The sequence below is a fragment of the Python bivittatus genome, unplaced genomic scaffold (assembly GCF_059951505.1).
Source record: "Python bivittatus isolate LINGU-HERP-01145 unplaced genomic scaffold, Pbiv_v1 ctg000320_np1212, whole genome shotgun sequence".
In the NCBI taxonomy this organism is placed as follows: Eukaryota; Metazoa; Chordata; class Lepidosauria; order Squamata; family Pythonidae; genus Python; species Python bivittatus.
In genome coordinates, this window is record NW_028277052.1 from 5,152,523 (window position 1) to 5,172,160 (window position 19,638).

A 19,638-nucleotide genomic window follows, 5' to 3' on the forward strand; every position below is an offset into this window, starting at 1 on the left:
TCACTCGGGGTTCTGAATTGCCACTGGCCAGTTAGTTTCATAAAGCATTATTATTATTATTTTCAAAGTGGGTCAAGTTGTTTTGTCATTGCAAGCGTGGATTCCTGGTTCTTTTGCAAGCCCTGGTTACTATGGAAACCACAGAAGACATTTGCCATGCCTGTTCCTGGTCTGGGTCCAAAAACACTGGGACTGAGCAGAAACAGCAAAGGTTTTGGAAGATTGGGGTGGAAGGCTGTCGAGAAGGACAGCAAAGAAGAATTGTCATGCATCCCTAAAGATGTTTCATTGTGCTTCCTCTGATGGGAGCAAGATGGGATCTCTGACTGGGAACCATGAATTCTGAGTTGTTTCCAGTTCTTTTCCAAATAAAAACTCATGAATCATATATAATAGTAATAACATTATTGCAAGTTCACAGATTGGACCTAGATGAAATTGATCACGCTTGGGTTTACCTTGAAATCAATGAAATCAAAGCTATGGCCATCTTGTGTTACTAATTGCAATGGGATCCAGGTTGAACTAATTGTCTTTCTCTGATGTTGTGTCAAATGTGAATATATACACTTTAGATCTTCTTGCTTAAGAGATGCCAATGGAATGCATACATGTATAAATCTATCCCTTAAGGCCTGAGTATGTGCTATCAAGTCAGTGTTGACTCTTAGCCACAACATAGTTTTTCTCCTTGACAATCTGTCCCTAACTTGGTCCTTCAGGTCTCCCAATGGCACACTCACTGCCACTGTAACGGAGTCCATCCCCCTTTCTGCTGGTCATCCCCTTCTTCTCTTTCCTTCCACCTTTCCCAGCATCAGAGCCTTCTTCCTAGAGATAGGCCTTCGCATAATATGTCTGAAGTAGGATCATTTGAACCTGGTCATTTGTGCCTTGATCTTAAGATCTACATGCTAAATATTTATTTTAGAAAAAAAAATCATGCACGTTTCTTGAACATGTTTTTTTCCCTCCTGATTTTTCCCCCAGTGGCATGGAATTAAAATGGTTTAGAGTAGATCAAACCAAAGAAAAAGCAAACTTCATGGGACTGTTTCAGCCGCAACCTAGTTGCTCTATCAGTCTCGATTCCACCCCTGGGCTCTGCATTTTGGGGGCTAGCATCCCGCTTTAGGAAACATAGATAGAGATGGAAAGGATTAAAGTTTCCCTCTGGAAAGAAAGATTTAGGAGGTTAGGAATCTGTAGTTCCCAAGTTAAATGTCTTCACTACCTTGCGATGTCACAGGTTTAGCCAAGTTTATATGATGGGTCTTTGACTTGATGTTCTCTCTTCTTTCTCTCCAGCACTGCCAGTAACTCGAACCGCAGTACTCCCGCTTGCTCCCCAGTCCTGCGCAAACGCTCCCGGTCTCCCACGCCACAGGACCCCCAAGGAGACACCATGGTGGAGAAAGGGTCAGACCATTCTTCTGACAAATCTCCTTCCACGCCAGAGCAAGGCGTGCAGCGAAGCTGTTCCTCCCAATCAGGTCGTGGTGGGGCCAAGAATTCCAAGGTGAGTTTGCTGGCTCAGTGTTGAGCATTCTAGCTTCTTGTTCAACCTCCCCACTAGCCCTCCCTCATCCTGGGCTTACCTTCTTTTCGCTGTCTGGCTGCATCCTGATTTTGAGCTCTACTAATCAGGTCTTGGCTGACTATCTGCTTTCCTATGTCTAACTTGTCTTTTAATATCCGAGTCCCCTTCTGTTAATATACCAGTGTCACCCACCCAATATAGGAGGGATACTAAGCTTGTTAACAAGATGGCCCAGAAGTTTTGGATCATCACATAAAGCATTATAAAAGAAAGCACTCAACAGCACTGAACAGTACTCTGTGCAAATCCGAAGAACTTCTGCAATGTAATGAGATTTTCTTGGGGGAGAAATCATTTTTGGAATTGTTCCTTAAACATAAAGAACATGAGAATATCAGAAGAGCCATACCAGATTAGGCTAAGAGCCCATCTAGACCAAGCTTTTGCTCTAACGTAGGCAAGCAGGAGTCCCAAAGCTGGTGGGCAATAATAGTCCTCTCTGCATTTCAACCCTGACAACTGGTATGTATGTATGTATGTATGTATGTATGTATGTATGTATATTTCAAATTTAGTCCCTGCCCATCTCACTCAGCAAGCAACTCTGGGTGGTTTACAATAAAATAAGAATAAAAACCAATTAAAATACAATAAAAACAGTAATCAAAAATAAATAATATAATCCAAGGGGTAGATGGTATAAATAAATTATCAATCTCCGGGAGCATCTTCAGGGTGCTAACTACCCCCAGGGTTCATTACCACTCCTCAAGCCCCTTCAAGCTGGCAGAACCAGGTCTTCACCTCAAGACATGCAGCTTCTGATCTTGCAGGTAGCAGGTGGTCCTCCTGGCCAGTGACCTCAATAGCCATAAATATCCTTAACCTACAAGAATTGATCTCAGTTGATTTGTAGCTATTACCCCATCATGTGCAGGTAACTTCCCCAGTTTATGTGCTTTAATTTCCATAGACTTGATAGTTCTGGAATCTCTATCCAGAAGTCATCATGTAACCTGGGAGTTGATGCCAGATGTTCGGCACTTGGCATCAACTAGGCACTTGGCATGACTGACAATCTAGTCCTCTTAAGACCCCATGGCAGACCAGATTAGATTATCATGACTGAATGGACTATATGCTGTGATGGATCAAAACACCTTGTTCCACATTTTAAATCAAAAGCTCATTTTCCATTGTCAGAGAAGAAGCAGGAAGTAACAGGGTTCATTAGGCTCTATTGGGGACAACTATTGTTCCTAAGAAGAAGGAATGGCTAGACAACCACGTACGCATACTCCCACACATAAAATAGGTATATGCAAAACGAGCTGTATCACATTTTACAAACCCAGCTGCTGAAATTTCTTCATTCCTTATTTTCATTCCTTTTTCCTGTATCTTTATGCATTAGTCAATCAGGCTTTATAAAACAAAAGCATGCCTACTCTGAATAAGCAAAATAGGATATTACAGCAAGAACATGACATTTCCTGCTGGGGGAAATATAATGCCCTGTTAAGATCTTGTTTGTAAAAACAAAATGTCTATCTGAGTATCAAACGGTGGCTGCTACTCTATCATCAGCTTAGGAAGCAACCCAAACAGCATTTTTTCCTTTGTCCTGGATGTTGTGGCTTATAGGCTCAGGAGAAGAAGAAAGGCTCACCACCCAAATTTCTTTTTCCTCCAAATGGAGGTTGCTCAAAGTGAAAAAAAGTTTCTTGGCTCTGGGACTTAGTGATGTCCCTCAGAGGAATAGAATTTGGGATCCAACTGAGCAAATAAGGAGATGATCTTTTGACTCAAGGTCTTCTTATGTTATTAATAAAAAGATGTTGATCCTGTTCATTTTGTTTACTTCTCAGTTTTAAGTTTTAATTTAATTGTCCTCTTTCTTCCATGTTTTTTTTTTCTATTTCCTTTTTTTGCCAGCAAGCACCTATTTAAAATCAGCTTTCTTTCTACTCCATTCTGTTCCTTCCTCTTTGCAGCCAATAATTGGACCTTAAGAGAGCCGGACATTCTTTTGAAATCCAGGCCTCTCATAGGATCTCTTTGGCAGGACATTTGAATTTGACCCTCTAGTCTACCGTTTTCCAAAAAGCAAGTTCAGAAATAGGTGACCCTTTAGGATCAGTGAACATGTTGGCAGTATTTAAATGAGATTGTGAGTTCACCTAAAAACAGCTGCTGTGATTGAGATGGCCAGTCAACCAAAATACCCATTGACTAGAAGCCAGATCGATGAAGTTATATCTCACCACTGTATGTAGTTCTCCAGGATGCTTAGCTCCTTTTTTTTCGCCTCCCTGGGCAAGTGGATAGATGTTCCAATAGTGCTTTGAGTGCAGGCACTCCTTATTAGCTTGTAAGAAGATGGGTATGCCCTATAGGCTGGTGTTTTGCTTTGCAGCATTCTCTGTTCCTGTTATTCGTTTTTAAAACTCAAGGTTCTCAAAGGTAAAGACAAGAAGAAGGCAGGAAACCTGGCTGGTGTAAAAGGAGGGGACCATCTTTGGCATGAATATTGGTGATCCAATTGACCCCAAAGGAATTAGGCTGTTTCTTCCCTGCTAAACCCTGCAGTGTTCTCTGATGTATTTCCCAAAGACCCCTGGGCATTCATGCTCACTAGGTAAAGAGAGTCTTCAGAAATCTCTTTGTCGTTCTCTGAGTGCAAAGGAGGATGTTGAGGCCCGGAATCCATTCTGATGCTCCAGCCCTTTGTGTCCATCTTTGTTGGTGCTCTCACTTAAAAATTGATCTTAGTGTCTGGTGGAGAAAGAGGGAGGGATATATTTGTGCCCTTATTTTTGCAGATCAAAAGTGCAATTTGAGGATTTTGCATATACTACTACTGGTTTCATTGCCACCATGTGATGCTTCCCTCCTTTTGGGGACATGGAAGAATAGAAGGAAATGGGCTTGTGTATATAAGTGCCATATGCATCCAATTCTCCCACCTCTTCTTCCATGACTGAGGAAGATGTGGTGTTACAAGAGGCTTGCCCTCTGCTGTAGAATTAGGAATCTTTTATGTAGCACCAGAGGAAAGTCACCATCTAACAATACCAGGAGACCGTCAATACATTTTAAAAACTTCTTTAGTAATCAGAGCATCTCACATTCACTCACTCATTCAGATCATACACACCAAAAAGACCCTTTCTGTTGTTGGTCAAGGGAGAAAAGGGTCTGGGAAGTCCCAAAGATCATTTTCTGAGATGAACCTTGACGATAGATGGGACTTGGAATTTCTCTTCCCTCCAGTTCCCTTTTGTAAGCAATGCTGAAAAACCTCAGCTTGATTGCTTGGTCAGCTCAGTGTCATCAAAGTCTCAAAATTTAATGAAGTTATTATTAAAAAAATAAAAAGTTGGTAGTTGTCAAAGTCTTCCTTCCATGATCGTTCCATGATGTAGGGACTCCAAAAATCATATCTGAGAAGTATTCCCCCAAATTCTCTGTCTCTTCATATCATATCTTGGAACATCTCGTACCTTGAGACAGCCTTGCACATGCATTCCTTTCAGGCTCCACCTCCAGGGTAATCTATTAACCCCTTGTTACTGGCCATTGACTCATTCTATAACAGTGGCATGTGTATAATTAGCTGAGTGAGTGTAGGAACCAACTCCTGGACTTCAGATGGCACATTTTTGCTGTCTTCTGTCGCCTTTAGAAGATGACATACCCCTCTTATGCATCTTGTCCATGGCTGAAGTCATAGGGAGATGTAATGTGGGAGCAAAACGTTTACCTACCTTGAACAAAGCTATGAATGGTGCAAAACTCAAAGTATGTGCATGGCCAGATCATGTTGCATCTCTTTGGATTTGAAGACATGCCCCCGATGAGCTTTCTAAGTAGAAGGGATACAGATTTTGTCTTAAAATACCCTTTCCCCTGCAGGAGAAGGAGCAACTAAAGGACTGTCTAACCCTCTGGACATGTGAATGCTTAGAAAACACAGTCTTAGGATGAACTTGGCATATAGCTTTTCCAAAGCATCACAGCTTGTTGAATAAGTGAGTGATTGAGCACAGAACACACACTCCAATATTGAAATGTACAAGCTAAAATGAAAACTAATGAAAGATCTTTTGGCCATGCAAGGAATTTTTTAAAAAATCATCACCTGGATAAGAAACACTAGGAAGTTTTGAATTGAAGTTGAGATTGGGTCTTTCTTGGGCAGGACACATTTAGGTTTTTCTGTCTTCTGAAACCCTGGAAGTGTTTGAGATCCAGCGCTGCTTTTTTGACCCTGGAAGAATGTATGTTCCTAGTGGGTCAGGCTTAAGATCTTCTGAGAGTTACTGAAGAATGACAAGGATAAAATAAGGCTTGGACCATCTGTTCAAATGGTAGCAACATTCCCCCTTTTAGAACCGGTCAATCTTGTTCAGTTTGGACTTAATTTTTTGGAAGATTGAAACTTCTTATCCTGAAGGAGATTTTGGTGCCTCTGCCAATTCCAGCACCAAAAAATGGGGCACATGGAGTGGTACAAATAGGTCCCATTTGGCTATTCACCCTTGTTCCAGATCTTGCCTCCTTGGCACATGCCTTGATCCTGCATTGAGTTGGGAATCTTTAATATTAAGTGGCACAGAAGAGGCTGATTTGGTCAAAAGACATCTTCCTCCAAAAGTTTTGCTGCTTCCGCCTCTTTGCTTTTTTCCTTCACATGCCAGAGGTGCTCTCCTTTCCCCAATATAAACCTTTATGATTAGGGAGATGAAGCAATTTTGGAATTCCACGTTCTAACGTCAATTATTGGCATCTGTTTAATGAGGTTTATATGCTGCCATGACACCATTCCACCAACAGAGGGAGCCCTTTCCTAGTCTATCTCCCTTAAGCAAGCTAGATGCAATTTTTGCAGGAAGCCGTATCCTCAATTCACCCGGCCTTTGTGGCCCTGTTCCTGATGTACATGCAAGGAAGATATTTCTGAGTCAACTGAAAAGACTATCCTTTGAGAGAGTAATCCCATCCTTTGGAATTAAACGTTTGACTATGGACTGGGGCATGCAGAGAGTTATAAATGCCTAGGCCTGTTGTTACTACCTTGTCCAGGGTGGGTGTCCCTTGTACCAGATTTTATGCAAGCCCTTGAGAATCTTCTGCTTTCCAAGTGGATTCAGAATGATGCTGAAGAATAAATGATGCTGGTTTAAGGAACAAAGCATCTGGTGTGCAAAATAATTTGGTGGTGGAAGGTGGACACGGAATGGAGTAGCCCTCCTAACAATCCAGTACCTCCAGATTATAGAAAAAGGCCATGCTTCTTGATTTAATTTAAACGTTAGTGGGCCGAAGTCCATTTGAACTTGTCATCCTGGAGCAGATTGGTGAACTATAATTAAAAGTTAAAGCAACTGCATCGTCTGCCATCAGTGGTTCATTTTTCATGTGCCCCCCAAAATGTCTTGTGAAGAGTGCGATTATCAGAACCGAAGGAGCCCTCACAGGCTCCGAATGCACTTCACAGAGGAACGGAGAATCTGTGACCCCTCCGGTTCCGGGACAACTCTGACATCCCCCACCGTTTTTCGTGATGACAACGGGCGTAGCCATTTGGATTGGCAAAGCTGGCGCTTGTACGGACAGGTGATATTTGCTCTGAGGCTGCCCTTGTAAAGTGTTGCTGGGTTCTGCGAATTTAGGCACCAGCCCATCCCACGTTTCTTGGGATTCCTAGGGGGCTTGGGATCCGCTGCTCCTCTGCCTTTTAGAAGTAGGAACTCTTCCTGTTCTGGGAAGGAAGATCATTGGTATGGGAGGTTCTCTTCTGGCATTGCTTCAGCTCCCAGCAAGCCGAATTGACCCTTCAGGGTGTAAACAGATGGGGGGCTGAAGCAAACTCATAGAGATGCTGTTCTGGGATCCTGATCGTATGGCAGTCTCAGACTCTCAGCCAAGGTAAAATATAACCTTTCAAAGTATTTGGTTATGCGTAGCGGGTCAGAAGCTGTGTAGTTCAGAGCCACGAAAACTCACAATTAGGAGAAGCTGTAAAATGGTGTGCTTTGGCGTAGTTAGAGTCTTTTCCCTCTTTTTTTTTAACCTCTCTGCCACTGTAGCCTTTCTCTGCTACGTCTTTGTAGATTCTGCTTTTAGCCCCGTGTGCAAATATCCTTGCTTTCTACCCTCTATACATTTAAATATCTATATATCTATATATCTATTCCTTTCCTTTCCTTTCCTTTCTAACGTTTTCATGGTTTTCTTTTTTCCAGTATGACAGATTAAACCTGATCAAAGTAAGAACTTGACTCTCTCTTGTTTTCCTCAATACCCTCCTCCTGGTTTTCTACTTTTTTCTCCTTTGTCCTTCCTGCTTGAATCAGAGAGGTAGAATCGATTCAGAAAGACAGCAATTTGGTGGGAGTGGGGAGGTTTCAAGTGAGAATCTCTGGTCTCCAAAGGAACCCTTGGAAGCTGGTCCAAGAACTTTGCTTGAAACTCAGAGCTGATTCTCATCTCTTCCTCCCCTTTATGTTTTCCACTGACCCTGTTGCCCTCCTTAAAACTCTGTTCTGGCTGTTGGTAGTCCTTGTAAGAAAGATACCCAAGACCCTGATAATTTCAGCCACCCATTTCTTTGTCTTCTCCCATACATCATTATTCTTGAATGGGCTAAAGAAAAAATCATAGTCATACTGTTTAAAAAATGTCCAGATATCTCATCTTTTCAGCATAGTCTTGTCTAACAGTTATAACTCTTCTGTATAGTGCTTATATTCCAAACTGATGCATAACCAGAGTTTCAGTATTGACTCAGTGTGTTTCCATTAACCATTTATACTGTGTTCACCAAGAATTTTCAGTTTAAGGTTCAAAACAGATGCTTGGATTCTGTTTAGAAAATGGATATGACATGTTTTACAGTACCATTGGTTTCTAATGCTACGTTAGAACATAGTAGCCTTTATGGTACTTTAGATTTGTCATTTATCTGCCTGTGTTTCATCACCTGAACCTTGCCCTTTTACCTTTTTATACGTGCTGCATTTTTCCTTGCTTATGTTCCGTTTTTAAAAAAATGCTCAGTAAAAATAATAATAAAAAACCCATTAATTAAAATACCCCCCTCCCCCTTGCGGTTTATTTTGTTCTGTGCTTGATTGCCATTTTAGTTTTTAGCTTTTGTATTTATATATTGGTTGTTTGTTGTTAGTTTATTATTATTATTGTGTGTTTATGCTGTATGCTGCCGAATCACACTGAATTGGACAGCCAATCAATCAATCAATCAATCAATCAATCAATCAATCAATCAGAGCAACCTTAAAATATGCTTAAGTTTATCCCCCCTCCCATGTTAAGATTTATTTATTCATTTGTTTTGGTCAAGGCCAAGGATGTGAAAAGACAGCATCACAAACGCAACAGCAAACCCCCAAAATGCATAACGGAAGTGGTAAAATTTAAAATACAGCAGCAACATGGGACTTAAAGCTAGGGCTCTACTGTTGCATCGCCTGGAATGCTATTGATTTTCTAGTAAGCATTGTTCCAGAAACGCATTTCGCCATCTTATAACTAAGGGCTGGATTTAAATCAGATAAAAGAAGAGCAGTTTCATATGTAGTTATTTGAAAGAGGTGTCGTTGGTGGGGAGTCTGTATACAGGGAGCAGTGCATTAAAACTCTCCCGCACCAGTCAGGTCCAAAAGTAGCAGAAAAATTCCAGTTACAATCAGGCGACTGATAAGAGCAAACCAAATAAAAAGTGTGTGTCATCAACGAGAGAACATTTGCCATCCACCCAAGGGAGGGAAAGGCATTGTACAGGAGAAGTTGCACCATGTTGTGTTTCTCCCAAACTCAGTTCTGATCTCGGACGACAGCTTGCTCGCACAGTGGAATCCCCAAGTCATAATTACCTCTCTGAAACCTATGAGAAAGACTGAGACTTTTGTCATGACGAAGATGTTGCACATTCCGTGAAGCCCTTCATTTGCATCACTTTCATTTCTGAATATTTTTTTCCAAGGCAACTCCGGTGCTGGAATGGATAAGCAAACAGGGCATCTTTCATCAAGGTCCATCTGAGGCATCAAGGAAGAGGCTCTTCTGCTGAAGCCACACAAGCATCGTCTTAGCTCTTTTAGTCTGAGAGCTGAGCGGAGAGTCAGTTCTGACTTGCAAGTCTGATGGCTCTGGCTACGGTCTTACTACTTTCATTTTGAACCTGAATATGTCTCTCTTTTTCAAGGTTGCAACATTCAGCGAGGCTGATTCATTCTTTGCTGTTTGCTCCAGGCTGAAAGAAAGTGAACTGTGGTTCAGACATACCTGAAGTCAAACAGCCCAAGACATTATATTTGAATCTATTGTTTGCTTAAGTAAATAGGAGTGAATGTAGACTTAACAGTGGAAAGCATTTCTTTCCAAGGACCACAGAGATATAACTTTAGAGAAGCAGACCATGACAATTTGTCACCCACATTGACTTTTTCTCTGCAGCAGCAACACTGCCTAAGTAACACACAGATCAAAGCAATGGCTTTTGTATCACAGGGTTGAACAAGTTGATGAATAGATGCCATTTAGGCATAGAGAGAAAATTAGGTGGTGCAGATTTGCCTGTTATGCCAGCTAAAATACACTCCCTTCGAGTCTGCCCGTTTCTTTATTTGAGACCAGACCAGTCTGCAGAGCTGAGTTTACATTTGCATTTTACCATTTCAGTGCTATCCAACTTCTTGTAAATACCCTTCTTTTTCTCAGCTACGGGTTTACTACTGCAGGCAGAAACTCTGAAAATACACCCAAGAGTTTACACTACACCAGACACCTTTTGAAAATCAGATTAAATCTCAAATGTTCTCTTAATCGGCATCCACCTCCCCCATCTATATGTCTTGCATGTCTTACTGCAAGCCCCCTAGATGAATGTGTGAGATAGCCGGCCATATAATTTCTATAAATAAAATAAATATCTTAAATAGGTAGAATGTGCACAAATCTGCACAACACATCTGTTTGAACATCTAGTTTTGCAATGGAGGCCACATGTTCTAGCTTTGAAATGCATGGTTTTGGCCATGAGTTATGTCCCTGCCATTGTATATTTCATATTGATATAAAAATTCAAAGAAGAATGCCAGTTGGTCAATGCTTGGGTTTCCCAGATTAGAAAGAAATTATGAGTGCAGGTAGTCCCCGGGTTAAGAATGCCCGGGTTACAGATGACCCATAGTTAAGAATGGAGCCTATTGTAGCAAAATTCGAGTTAAATACACAATGATTCGAGTTAAATACACAATGATTTGAGTTAAATACACAATGATTTGAGTTAAATACACAATGGTTGGAGTTCATTACACAATACTATTTATACAGTATTATACGATAATACTATTCCGGCTTACATACAAATTAGACTTAAGGACAGATCTTGGGAACGGAACTTATTACTTAAGCTGGGGACTACCTGTACAAATGATGGTCCTGAGTGAGGTCTTGGTGTCATTTGCTGGTTACAGTCAATGTTCTAATTTGGCCAACTAGTTGTGATAAAAGCCTGCAGGTCTGTTCTAGAACCAGTGAAATTCCATTTTATTTCTTCATCCTCTCTGGTTTCAGTGATGCTAGCCAACAATTGGCACAACCCAATTTCCAAAGTTGGGTTTGTATGTGCGTGTATGTGTGTGTTCTTCTTCCTTTGCCTAGTCCTGGAACCTCCATACTAACGGCTTCTTTTTTGTTTATTATTTTTATTTTCTCTTTACAGAAAAGCCAGAGTTGGTACAATGTAAGTATTTCAGCTTTTTAAAAAAGAATTCTTGATGCTTGCATGAAGGGAAGATCAGATGGCTGGGAGGATATTTGTTGCATTATAACACCCCATCACATGCTAGGCATTTCTGTTAGTGCAGACTAGTAAAATCAGTCGTAGCTTTTGCAATTTCACTGTTCAGTATTAAAAGAAGGATGTGAAATGAGTATAGATTTTGGAGTGGTCAGGGATATTGGGTTTTTATTTACAAGAACTGTGTATTAAGTCATGGATATTCTTCTGTATAGAAAGCCCATTATGACTACTGCTAGATCCTTAGTAGGAGTGTTAGTCTGTGGTGGCAAAATATCAAAAGGAGTCAGGTGGTCTTTTTTCCAACTAGCAAATTTTATTCAAGACGTAAGCTTTTGTGATTCATCATGCATCTGATGAAGGGAGCTGTAGCTTACAAAAACCTAATAAAACTGTTAATAAAATGAGCTAGTCGGAATTTGCTAGGCAGAAAAGGGGCCACCAGACTCTTCCCGATTTTTTGCTAGATCCTTAGAAAATGGCAAATTCTGTCTAGCCCAAATAGACAGGAAATCAGAGACAAAATATGTTGTTATGTTCAGGGGAGAATGGTGTGTTCTATTCTATGCAGCTTTTAACACGCTCTTTCCTTTTTCCTGGATTTTCTGTTTCCCACACTCAAGGGTGTGATATTTAGGAATTGTTGATGGATTGACTTTCTTTTTCATAAATAGAAAGTGTTTTGGGGGCCTGGTTGGGTTCTTTTCCTGGAGAAAAAAACCTGGAGAATCCTGGATCTAAATACAAGAAGCTTCTTTCTGGTTGTTTTTCACTGCATGCATTTTAGCCAAGACAACAGCAAGCTTTCCCCCCCCACATGTGCTGCTGCTTCCTTACATCTTGAACCCATAAGTTTCCATATTTTAATTTCAGTGTAATGACTTGGCCTCTTCTGAAGCTATCAATCATAGTTTGTACAAAACAGGGAATGATGTTCAGATTAGCTGACAGTTCCCACTGCAAAGAGGCTGTGCGCAAACACAAAGAGCTCGTTTGTGCTTCACTTTGTTAAATTGAAATAAGCTCTCTGCATTTTGCATGCTTACATCTGCTTTCCTGGGTGGTGAATTAATCCCACGCTGGACGAATTCCCCTTAAGGAGAGACTCTTTTTTGCTTTCCATTTGGCATGTTTTCTAGCTTATATATGCCTTGAAAAGCAAAGAAATATATTACTGATGCCTGCCCTTTGTACGTAGGCCAAGCTGATTATGTTTGCTACACTCTTCTGTTGCCAGTCTTGATGCCAACAATTGGCCTTCTAATATAATTTCTTTAATATAATTTCTTTGGGAAACTGACCACTTTCTCTCCATCTTTAGTTCTTTGTTCAGTCCGATTATTTGGCTTGTACTTAATTAATATTTTTTAAAACAGACCATGATCATCAGCTTTACTTGAATTTGAAAAAAAAATCAGTAAATTTACTGTAACTATGACTTAAAGTATCTTTCCCTTCTATAAAGTTAAAGATTTGGAGGAAAGTAACTCGAAGGCATGGAAAAATTCAGAGTAATATTGGCATAGCGAAGGAATGTTCTTTCTCTCTCTCTCTCTGTATAGTGTGTGTGCGCAGTATGTACAGGTATGCTTTTTAGGTATAGTTGACATTTTTGCCTTCAAGTAAGATGTGACTCTTGACAACTACATGGACAAGTTTGTGCAGGTTTCTTGGCAACATTTTCAGATATGGTTTGTAACTGGCCAAAGGTGATCCAGTTGGCTTCTGTGCCTAAGGCAGAACGGTTACTCAGATTTCCCCACTCCTTGTCCAGCCTCTTAACCTCTAGTAAGAATGGTAATTACAATGTTGAAATTGCCCCAGTTGGCTTGTAGTGATAGCCATTCACTTTGTTACTAATTAATGGTGTTTATACAATATGAGTGACTGTATAATATGAGATTATTCATGATTGACAGTTATAAAGGAGACTCCAATGGGCATTTCCTTTTCAAAACATCAGTGTAGCCAGCCAATAAGGCATTGCTGTTTTCCTCCAGTATCTTTTCATCGATAGTCCCCCAGAACATCTTCCAACAAGGACAAAACAACGGTGTGAAGTTTGGAAGTATTAAGAGGTTGTTGGCTAAAGCAAAAAGTTGCAATTCTTTTCAAAGACTACATGATGGTGTGGCTAACATTCTGGGGGTGGGTTTTGTATTTCGTACATGCATGTAAAGCAAGTTGCGCCTGCTCTGTCCTTGTTTTATTTCTATCATCTTGTTTCTCCTCCATGTATCTTCAGCATGAAAGACAACACATCCGAAGAGTAAGCAATGACTGCTCTACTTCTGGATTATTTTTCCTAGTTCTCCCGGTCATTCACACCAGATAAAAACAGCGCTGGTAGAATAGGGCTGGTTTTCTTCTAAATGCAAGCTTTCAAAATTCAACTCTTTATTGCATGATTGAGTCCTAAGAGGCTGCCTGGTTCTGTTTCATGCTTCTAATTGACTGAAATGAAACATGAAAATGCTTAGGAAACTGCACAGATTTGAGGAACAACTGTACACTTAGCTTCTGAGGAAAACCAAAAGAACCTCAACTGATATTCCCGCCGATTGTGTGGGGCCTCTTATTACTAATAAGCAGTTATGCGCAAAGCTGTAGTACTTCTGCCTTAGAATGAACTCAGACCTTGTAACTTCTTAAAAGGCCTCTGGTGGCAAAAGGGATGGTGACACCAGCCCTATTCTTGTACGTTTTCTCCTACCAGCCTTCCTTACTGTTGTGATGCCCCCATTTACTAATCCCTCTTGTCCTGTGTTTCTGGTGAACTTTCTGACACCCAAAGTTCATTCCATCTTCCCACCTTTTGTTTTCTCTTCCAGGGTGAAAGCAAATCTCCCCCGTAGGCTTTCATCAGTAGAATCTTGTGTCTGTCCGAGCGCTATCTGCCCAGCTTCCTAGACTACGTTATTGTGAATGTTTTGACCATTTAACTTGATTTGAGGGGTTAGCCTTGATTATTAAGAGGCATGATTTTCTCAGCTTCCTGGCTGCTCTTTATTTGCCACATCCCACTCCCCATGAGGATTTGCTGTGCCAGGTGACAATCTACTATACAGCAAGTTCATATTTTGAATCATTTGTTTAGGAGAAATATACAGGCAGAGGGTCTCCCTGTATTTCATCCCAGCTGATGCATTAACCTGTGATAGGCCCTAACATTAAAGCAAAGAGCAGAGGCTAGTTCGGGTTTAAGTTATATTTTCTGCAGGAAATATTACTATTTGGGGATTAATTTAAAGTGCATTTATTCTGCTACTTACCTCTTCAGAAAGGACTCAAAGACTTAATGTGACTTGTTCTCATTTTTAAAGTATTACATTAAAAAAAAAAAAACTTTAATATTTGGGCCTATTTGGAAAAGCTTTGATACTAGGGCCTATCTCAGGCTAATGCATTCTTCAGCTGGGATGAAATACAGGGAGACCCTCTGCCTGTATATCTCTCCTAAACCATGACTATATTGCTGATGGAATGTGTTCCAGAAACCAATATTATTGGCTGGCTCTTGATCTGTTGATACCTGTTACAGAGGCCTTTGGATCAGTGCAAATAAAAGAAAGCTACAGGTGATAATTGTGTGTGTTTTGCACTCGTAAATAGATTTTTCTTAGCTGAGCTACATTACAGCAATCACAACCATGGAAGGTCTCCTCTTCCCTCCTTGGTGTCTGTCTTTTCTTCTAGTCCTCTTGGGATAGACATGGTAGCTTCCCCACCCCACCATCTCATGTTCTAACCGTTATACCCTTTATGAGCAGCAGCTCTTGAATCTGATGACCCTCCATCCCTTCTCATGCTTCTTTTTGGCTTGTGTGGATCCCCATCTGCCCCTGCTTCTGTCCCAAGCCCTCTCCGATTTTCTTCCACCATGTTCAGCTGGGTTTTTTTGACCAAAAATGTCTTGCTTTAAAGAAGAAAACCAAGCCATGAGACAGAGCCATTGAGTTGTGTTCTGCTGCGTCATCCACCTCACCACCACCCAGTCATTTGCTTCCTCCTCTTCCTGTGCCAGACTGTCCCAGCTCCTTGTGTTTGCAGTAGAGTTAATGTTTACCCCTTTCCCTGCTTCACTAAGGGCTACTCCTTCTGCTTCAGAGAATGGGTAGGAAGAGAGATAAAGGTCTTCCTGATCTCTCTTTAAGATTTTCCTCCATCTATCCATCCATCCATCCATCCTTCAGAGAGGAGGAGAAATCAATCAAATCAGCACTGAAAAGGCTCCATTATTTTCTGAAGTGTTGCACCTAGCATGTGTAACCACTCTGGTTGTGCCCAGTGGTGGCCCAAGATTGCTACTGGCAGTTAGAGATCCCTAAACAAACCATGAAATTGATTCTACCCTCCACCCCAAACTGCAAGGGCAAATAACCTTTAAAAAAAAAATTATTTATTTTTAAAGGTGTTTTAAACCTTTAAACCTAATACCTCTGACTGGGTTGTTTTTTAATGGAAGTGGGCATGGGCGTAGGCCAGCATGTAAAGTTCAGATCTCTTAAAATGAATGATGCAAGGCTGTGCATCACCTTGGAATCCCTCAGAGACACCGTGGAAGCATGTAATGTTGAAGCAAAGAAACGGTAACTTGGTAAAGAAACAGACCCAACTTCTGAGTTGTAGGATTGTAGATCGGGGGGACAGGGGGTGGCTACTGAAGCCATCCAGTTTAACCTTCTGCCCAGTGCAAAAATGGGAATTAAAGCCTTCTGAACAGGTGGCGTTCCCCCCCAATGAGTTCCAGTTTGGTTTCTCCAGGAAAAGTTCCTCTCCATGTGGTTTTTCTTGACCCCATGATTGTTTTCTTCAACTGAAATAAATATATTGCCTGTATTTGAGTTCATGCAAGACTGTACCCTGGGGTTGTGTTTTTTGTGCCCAAAGTTGTATCAGTAATGTTTGGGCAAACAAAACAACTTAGCCAACATCTTCTAAGTCTAAATAAATGAATAAATGTTGAATAAATAAATTGTGGCATGAGAATACTGTAAATGGCGACATGAGAAAGAAAAAAGAAATGGAGTAGACGCTTCAGAATAAAATAGTAAAAGTATTGAAAACAATCCAACAAACTCAACAGATGCTCATCCTGAATGGTTATTAATCTGCATTTCAGGATGAATGCCAGAAAATACAAATTATCACTGCTTGAAGACATACACATTCAAAGACAGATGTTGGCCATTCATTCATTCATCCATCCATTTTGGGGGAACTGTGCTCAGATCTAGTCTCAGTCTCTCTCTCTCTCTCTCTCTCTTTAAGTAACATTGGCAGGGCAAAAAACTACTGCATGTAACTCTCCTTAGTTCATTTACAACAATCTGATGAATTTATTCTTATGTTCAATAGAAGTGCATATTGCCCTTCAGCACAACTTTTAGCACAGTATACCAAAACATAACTAAAGAAAAGGGGAAAATTGTTACACACCTAGGAGAATTAGAATATCCTTGTGGACCTCAAAAGGCAGAGTTCCCTAAGAGAAGAATTTCATGAATGGGGTGCCACAAACAAGAAAACCTTCTGGAAGTCACTAGCTTCATTTTGGCAACCAAAATCCCGATATTTTGAACTCATCGTAATATTGAAAAGTTGCTGAAGACCATTCAACACACAATGCATTATGGCAGCTATTCTTTCATATTGCCAAATCATTCATCATTTTGGATCATTTAGATTCATCTTGATTTCAGTAATATAATCAGACTTGGAAGAGTGATGAGTGGCACAGTATTTGCCTTGTACAATAATGATAATAATAGTACCAATAGTAATAGGTGCCTTGGGTGCAGTCCTTAAACATCTGGAGCACCACTTGAACACTGTCAGCATTGACAAAATCACCCCCAGTCAATAGCAAAAGGCAGCATTATTTGGAACAGCTTCCATCCTGCGACAATACCTTTAACACCATCAAACAACATCTGCCTATCCCAGGCCCTTGGGAAGAACCCGATAGGTGGACAAAAATGCCAGATCCTGTCTAAACATCTGTCTGACTATGCAACCAACCATAATAATAATTTATGTTGCCCTTTCCAGACCTCCTTAGCCCTTGTCAGTACTTACTAGCATCTTGCCGCCTTATTTTCTGTCCACCACTATTTCTTGCTCTGTATATAGCGACTTTTTTCAGTCACTGCCAGTGGTCCTCGTTGCTTGGTTCTGCAAGGTTAAACCTACCACCCACCCTCTACTTGGGTTTCAAATCATCTCTGTCCTTATGTAACAGATCAAGAACATTTATTAATAAGTACCCTTTTCCATTCCACGAAAGTTTCCTGGACTTATTTAGCGGCTTAAAGCAAAAGAAAGGCTAATCGTTATGGAAGATGGGAGTTGTCATCTGAAACATTGGAAAGACATCAGAATGGCTTAAGACTGATTTATTCATTGTTTACATAGAGCTTCTTCATAGAGCTCTTCACTCTCTGGTTTTGGGGATCACAATAATTTACATAACAGTTCCTCTTTCAAACCCTAACTTACCTCTTTTAATGAGTCATTCAAGTTAAAACTTAGCTTAATTTGACAGACCTGAAAAAGCTGAGAATGTGATTGTTGAAATAGAGAAGGAGGGAGAAACTCTGAAGAAATCAAGCAAGTTCCCCAAAGTTCTTGATTTAAATAGAAGGTGGATTGTGGAGGTGAGATAAAGAGACTTTCGTTTGTTCTTTAACACATGAAGCCTGTTATTGAAGATTAGTGTGAAGCGAGCACATTAAGTCAAAAAAGTCACCAATGAAGGGAGGGTTTGGAATTTCATGCTTACAGATTGGCTGTCTCTGGTGTCGTCTCCTCTCCACCCCTCAAAACAAACTCCACGGAGCAACTTTGTGTTACAGGAAACATCTGCTGGATGGGAGGGCCAAGGCTGGGTTACTTCAGGGCATTGGCCAACAGAATCACCCAGAGCCTGAAATGTAAAGCATGTACAAGGCATTTTGTTGTCTTTTCCCCACCCACTCCTTACACAAGAAGAAGAAAAATTAACAAAAGAGCAAAGCTGTCTCTTCAGAGAAGAGAGGAAGCAAGGAAAGTCCCCGGTGGTGACTGGACTGAGTTCAAAAATTACTGTTGTGCTCATCCTGGACTAACAGGGAAGGACTAGAACCAGAAGGAATATTTGCTGCTCCAGAGATAAGTCCTAAACTTGAGAAGGCTCTGCAAGACTGACTCTTGGAATGAACATCTGAAGTGCTGTCGGCTTGCTACGAATTTCATTACTGCTTTCCTGTTACAATTTAGACAGTGGCAAAGATTCAACATGGGCAACATTTAGGAGTAGAAGTATGATCCCGTTAAGAGCCTGCAGGTTGAGCCTGGACATCTTTTTTCAGAGAGCAGAAATGCTGGAATTCCTCCAGCTTGAGGCACCTCTGCAGAGCTGCAGTGAGACAAGAGAGCTGAGCAACTAATCTCCTGTGAATGGACTTGTTGTGAATGAACTTGGTCCTCTTAAATTGTCCTGGGGAGGTGGATTGCTTTCCCTATGCCTTTGGGTCTCCAGAACCATATATGAGTGGGTGGGGAAAATTAGTCTAGTGCCCTCAAAGCAAGTACCCACTGCGGTTTCTCATTTTGGTGATACTTGTGGAAGTAAAAGGCGCTTTGTCCCTTGCATCTGTGTGCCAGTAAAGACTAAGAACAGAAGACGCTGCTGCAACATTATGGATGTTCTATCAGAATGTGGGATTCTTTGGAGCCTTTTCTTAGAGTTGGAGGACAACAGTCTGCTGTGTCACTTGGAATGGCTGCATGATTTCTCCGAAGGTTATAATGGTTCAGCTTGGGATGAAATTCCAGCTGTGAGTGGTGTCCTGTCAAAACCATGCCTCCTAAAAACGCTTATGTGGTACTTTCCCACCTCTTGCTTAGAAGCCGCTTACTACTGACATGCAGAAGATTACGCCAGTTCAATCCTGCTTTACTTACTTACTTACTGCTTTACTCCTGGTTAATATGAAGGAGGAATAGTGGTGGTGGTGGTGGTGGTGATGATGACGATGATGATGATGATGATGCAACTCTCAAAACAAGATTTTCTTTAATAAAAATGTTCAGTAATTTTTTGGTGCAGATAGTATCTTCTCCGCTGTTTGGTGTTAAGACTTCAATCATTTAGATGGAATGGATGATCTTTCTGCCTGGCTTTCATATATATATATGTATGTATGTATGTATGTATGTATATATGATATATACATATATATATATCCCCCCCCCCCCAGTCTCCTACCCTTCTTCCAAACTACTTGCA

General features: G+C 40.9%; 1 protein-coding gene across 15 annotated transcripts in view; it reads left to right on the forward strand.

The window, feature by feature from the left end:
* The window catches only part of GRAMD1B (GRAM domain containing 1B), a 146,483-nt gene that overhangs the window by 102,381 nt on the left and 24,464 nt on the right, over positions 1 to 19,638 (forward strand). For 14 of the 15 annotated variants that reach the window (XM_088139008.1, XM_088139004.1, XM_088139006.1 and 11 more), the window contains 2 exons: positions 1,309 to 1,519; positions 11,292 to 11,312. In XM_088139008.1, coding sequence (XP_087995134.1) covers positions 1,309 to 1,519; positions 11,292 to 11,312 — 232 coding nt within the window. Of the gene's footprint in view, positions 1 to 1,308; positions 1,520 to 11,291; positions 11,313 to 12,270; positions 19,187 to 19,638 lie in introns of those variants that run through there. The other variant, XM_025175008.2, reaches the window with a different exon arrangement.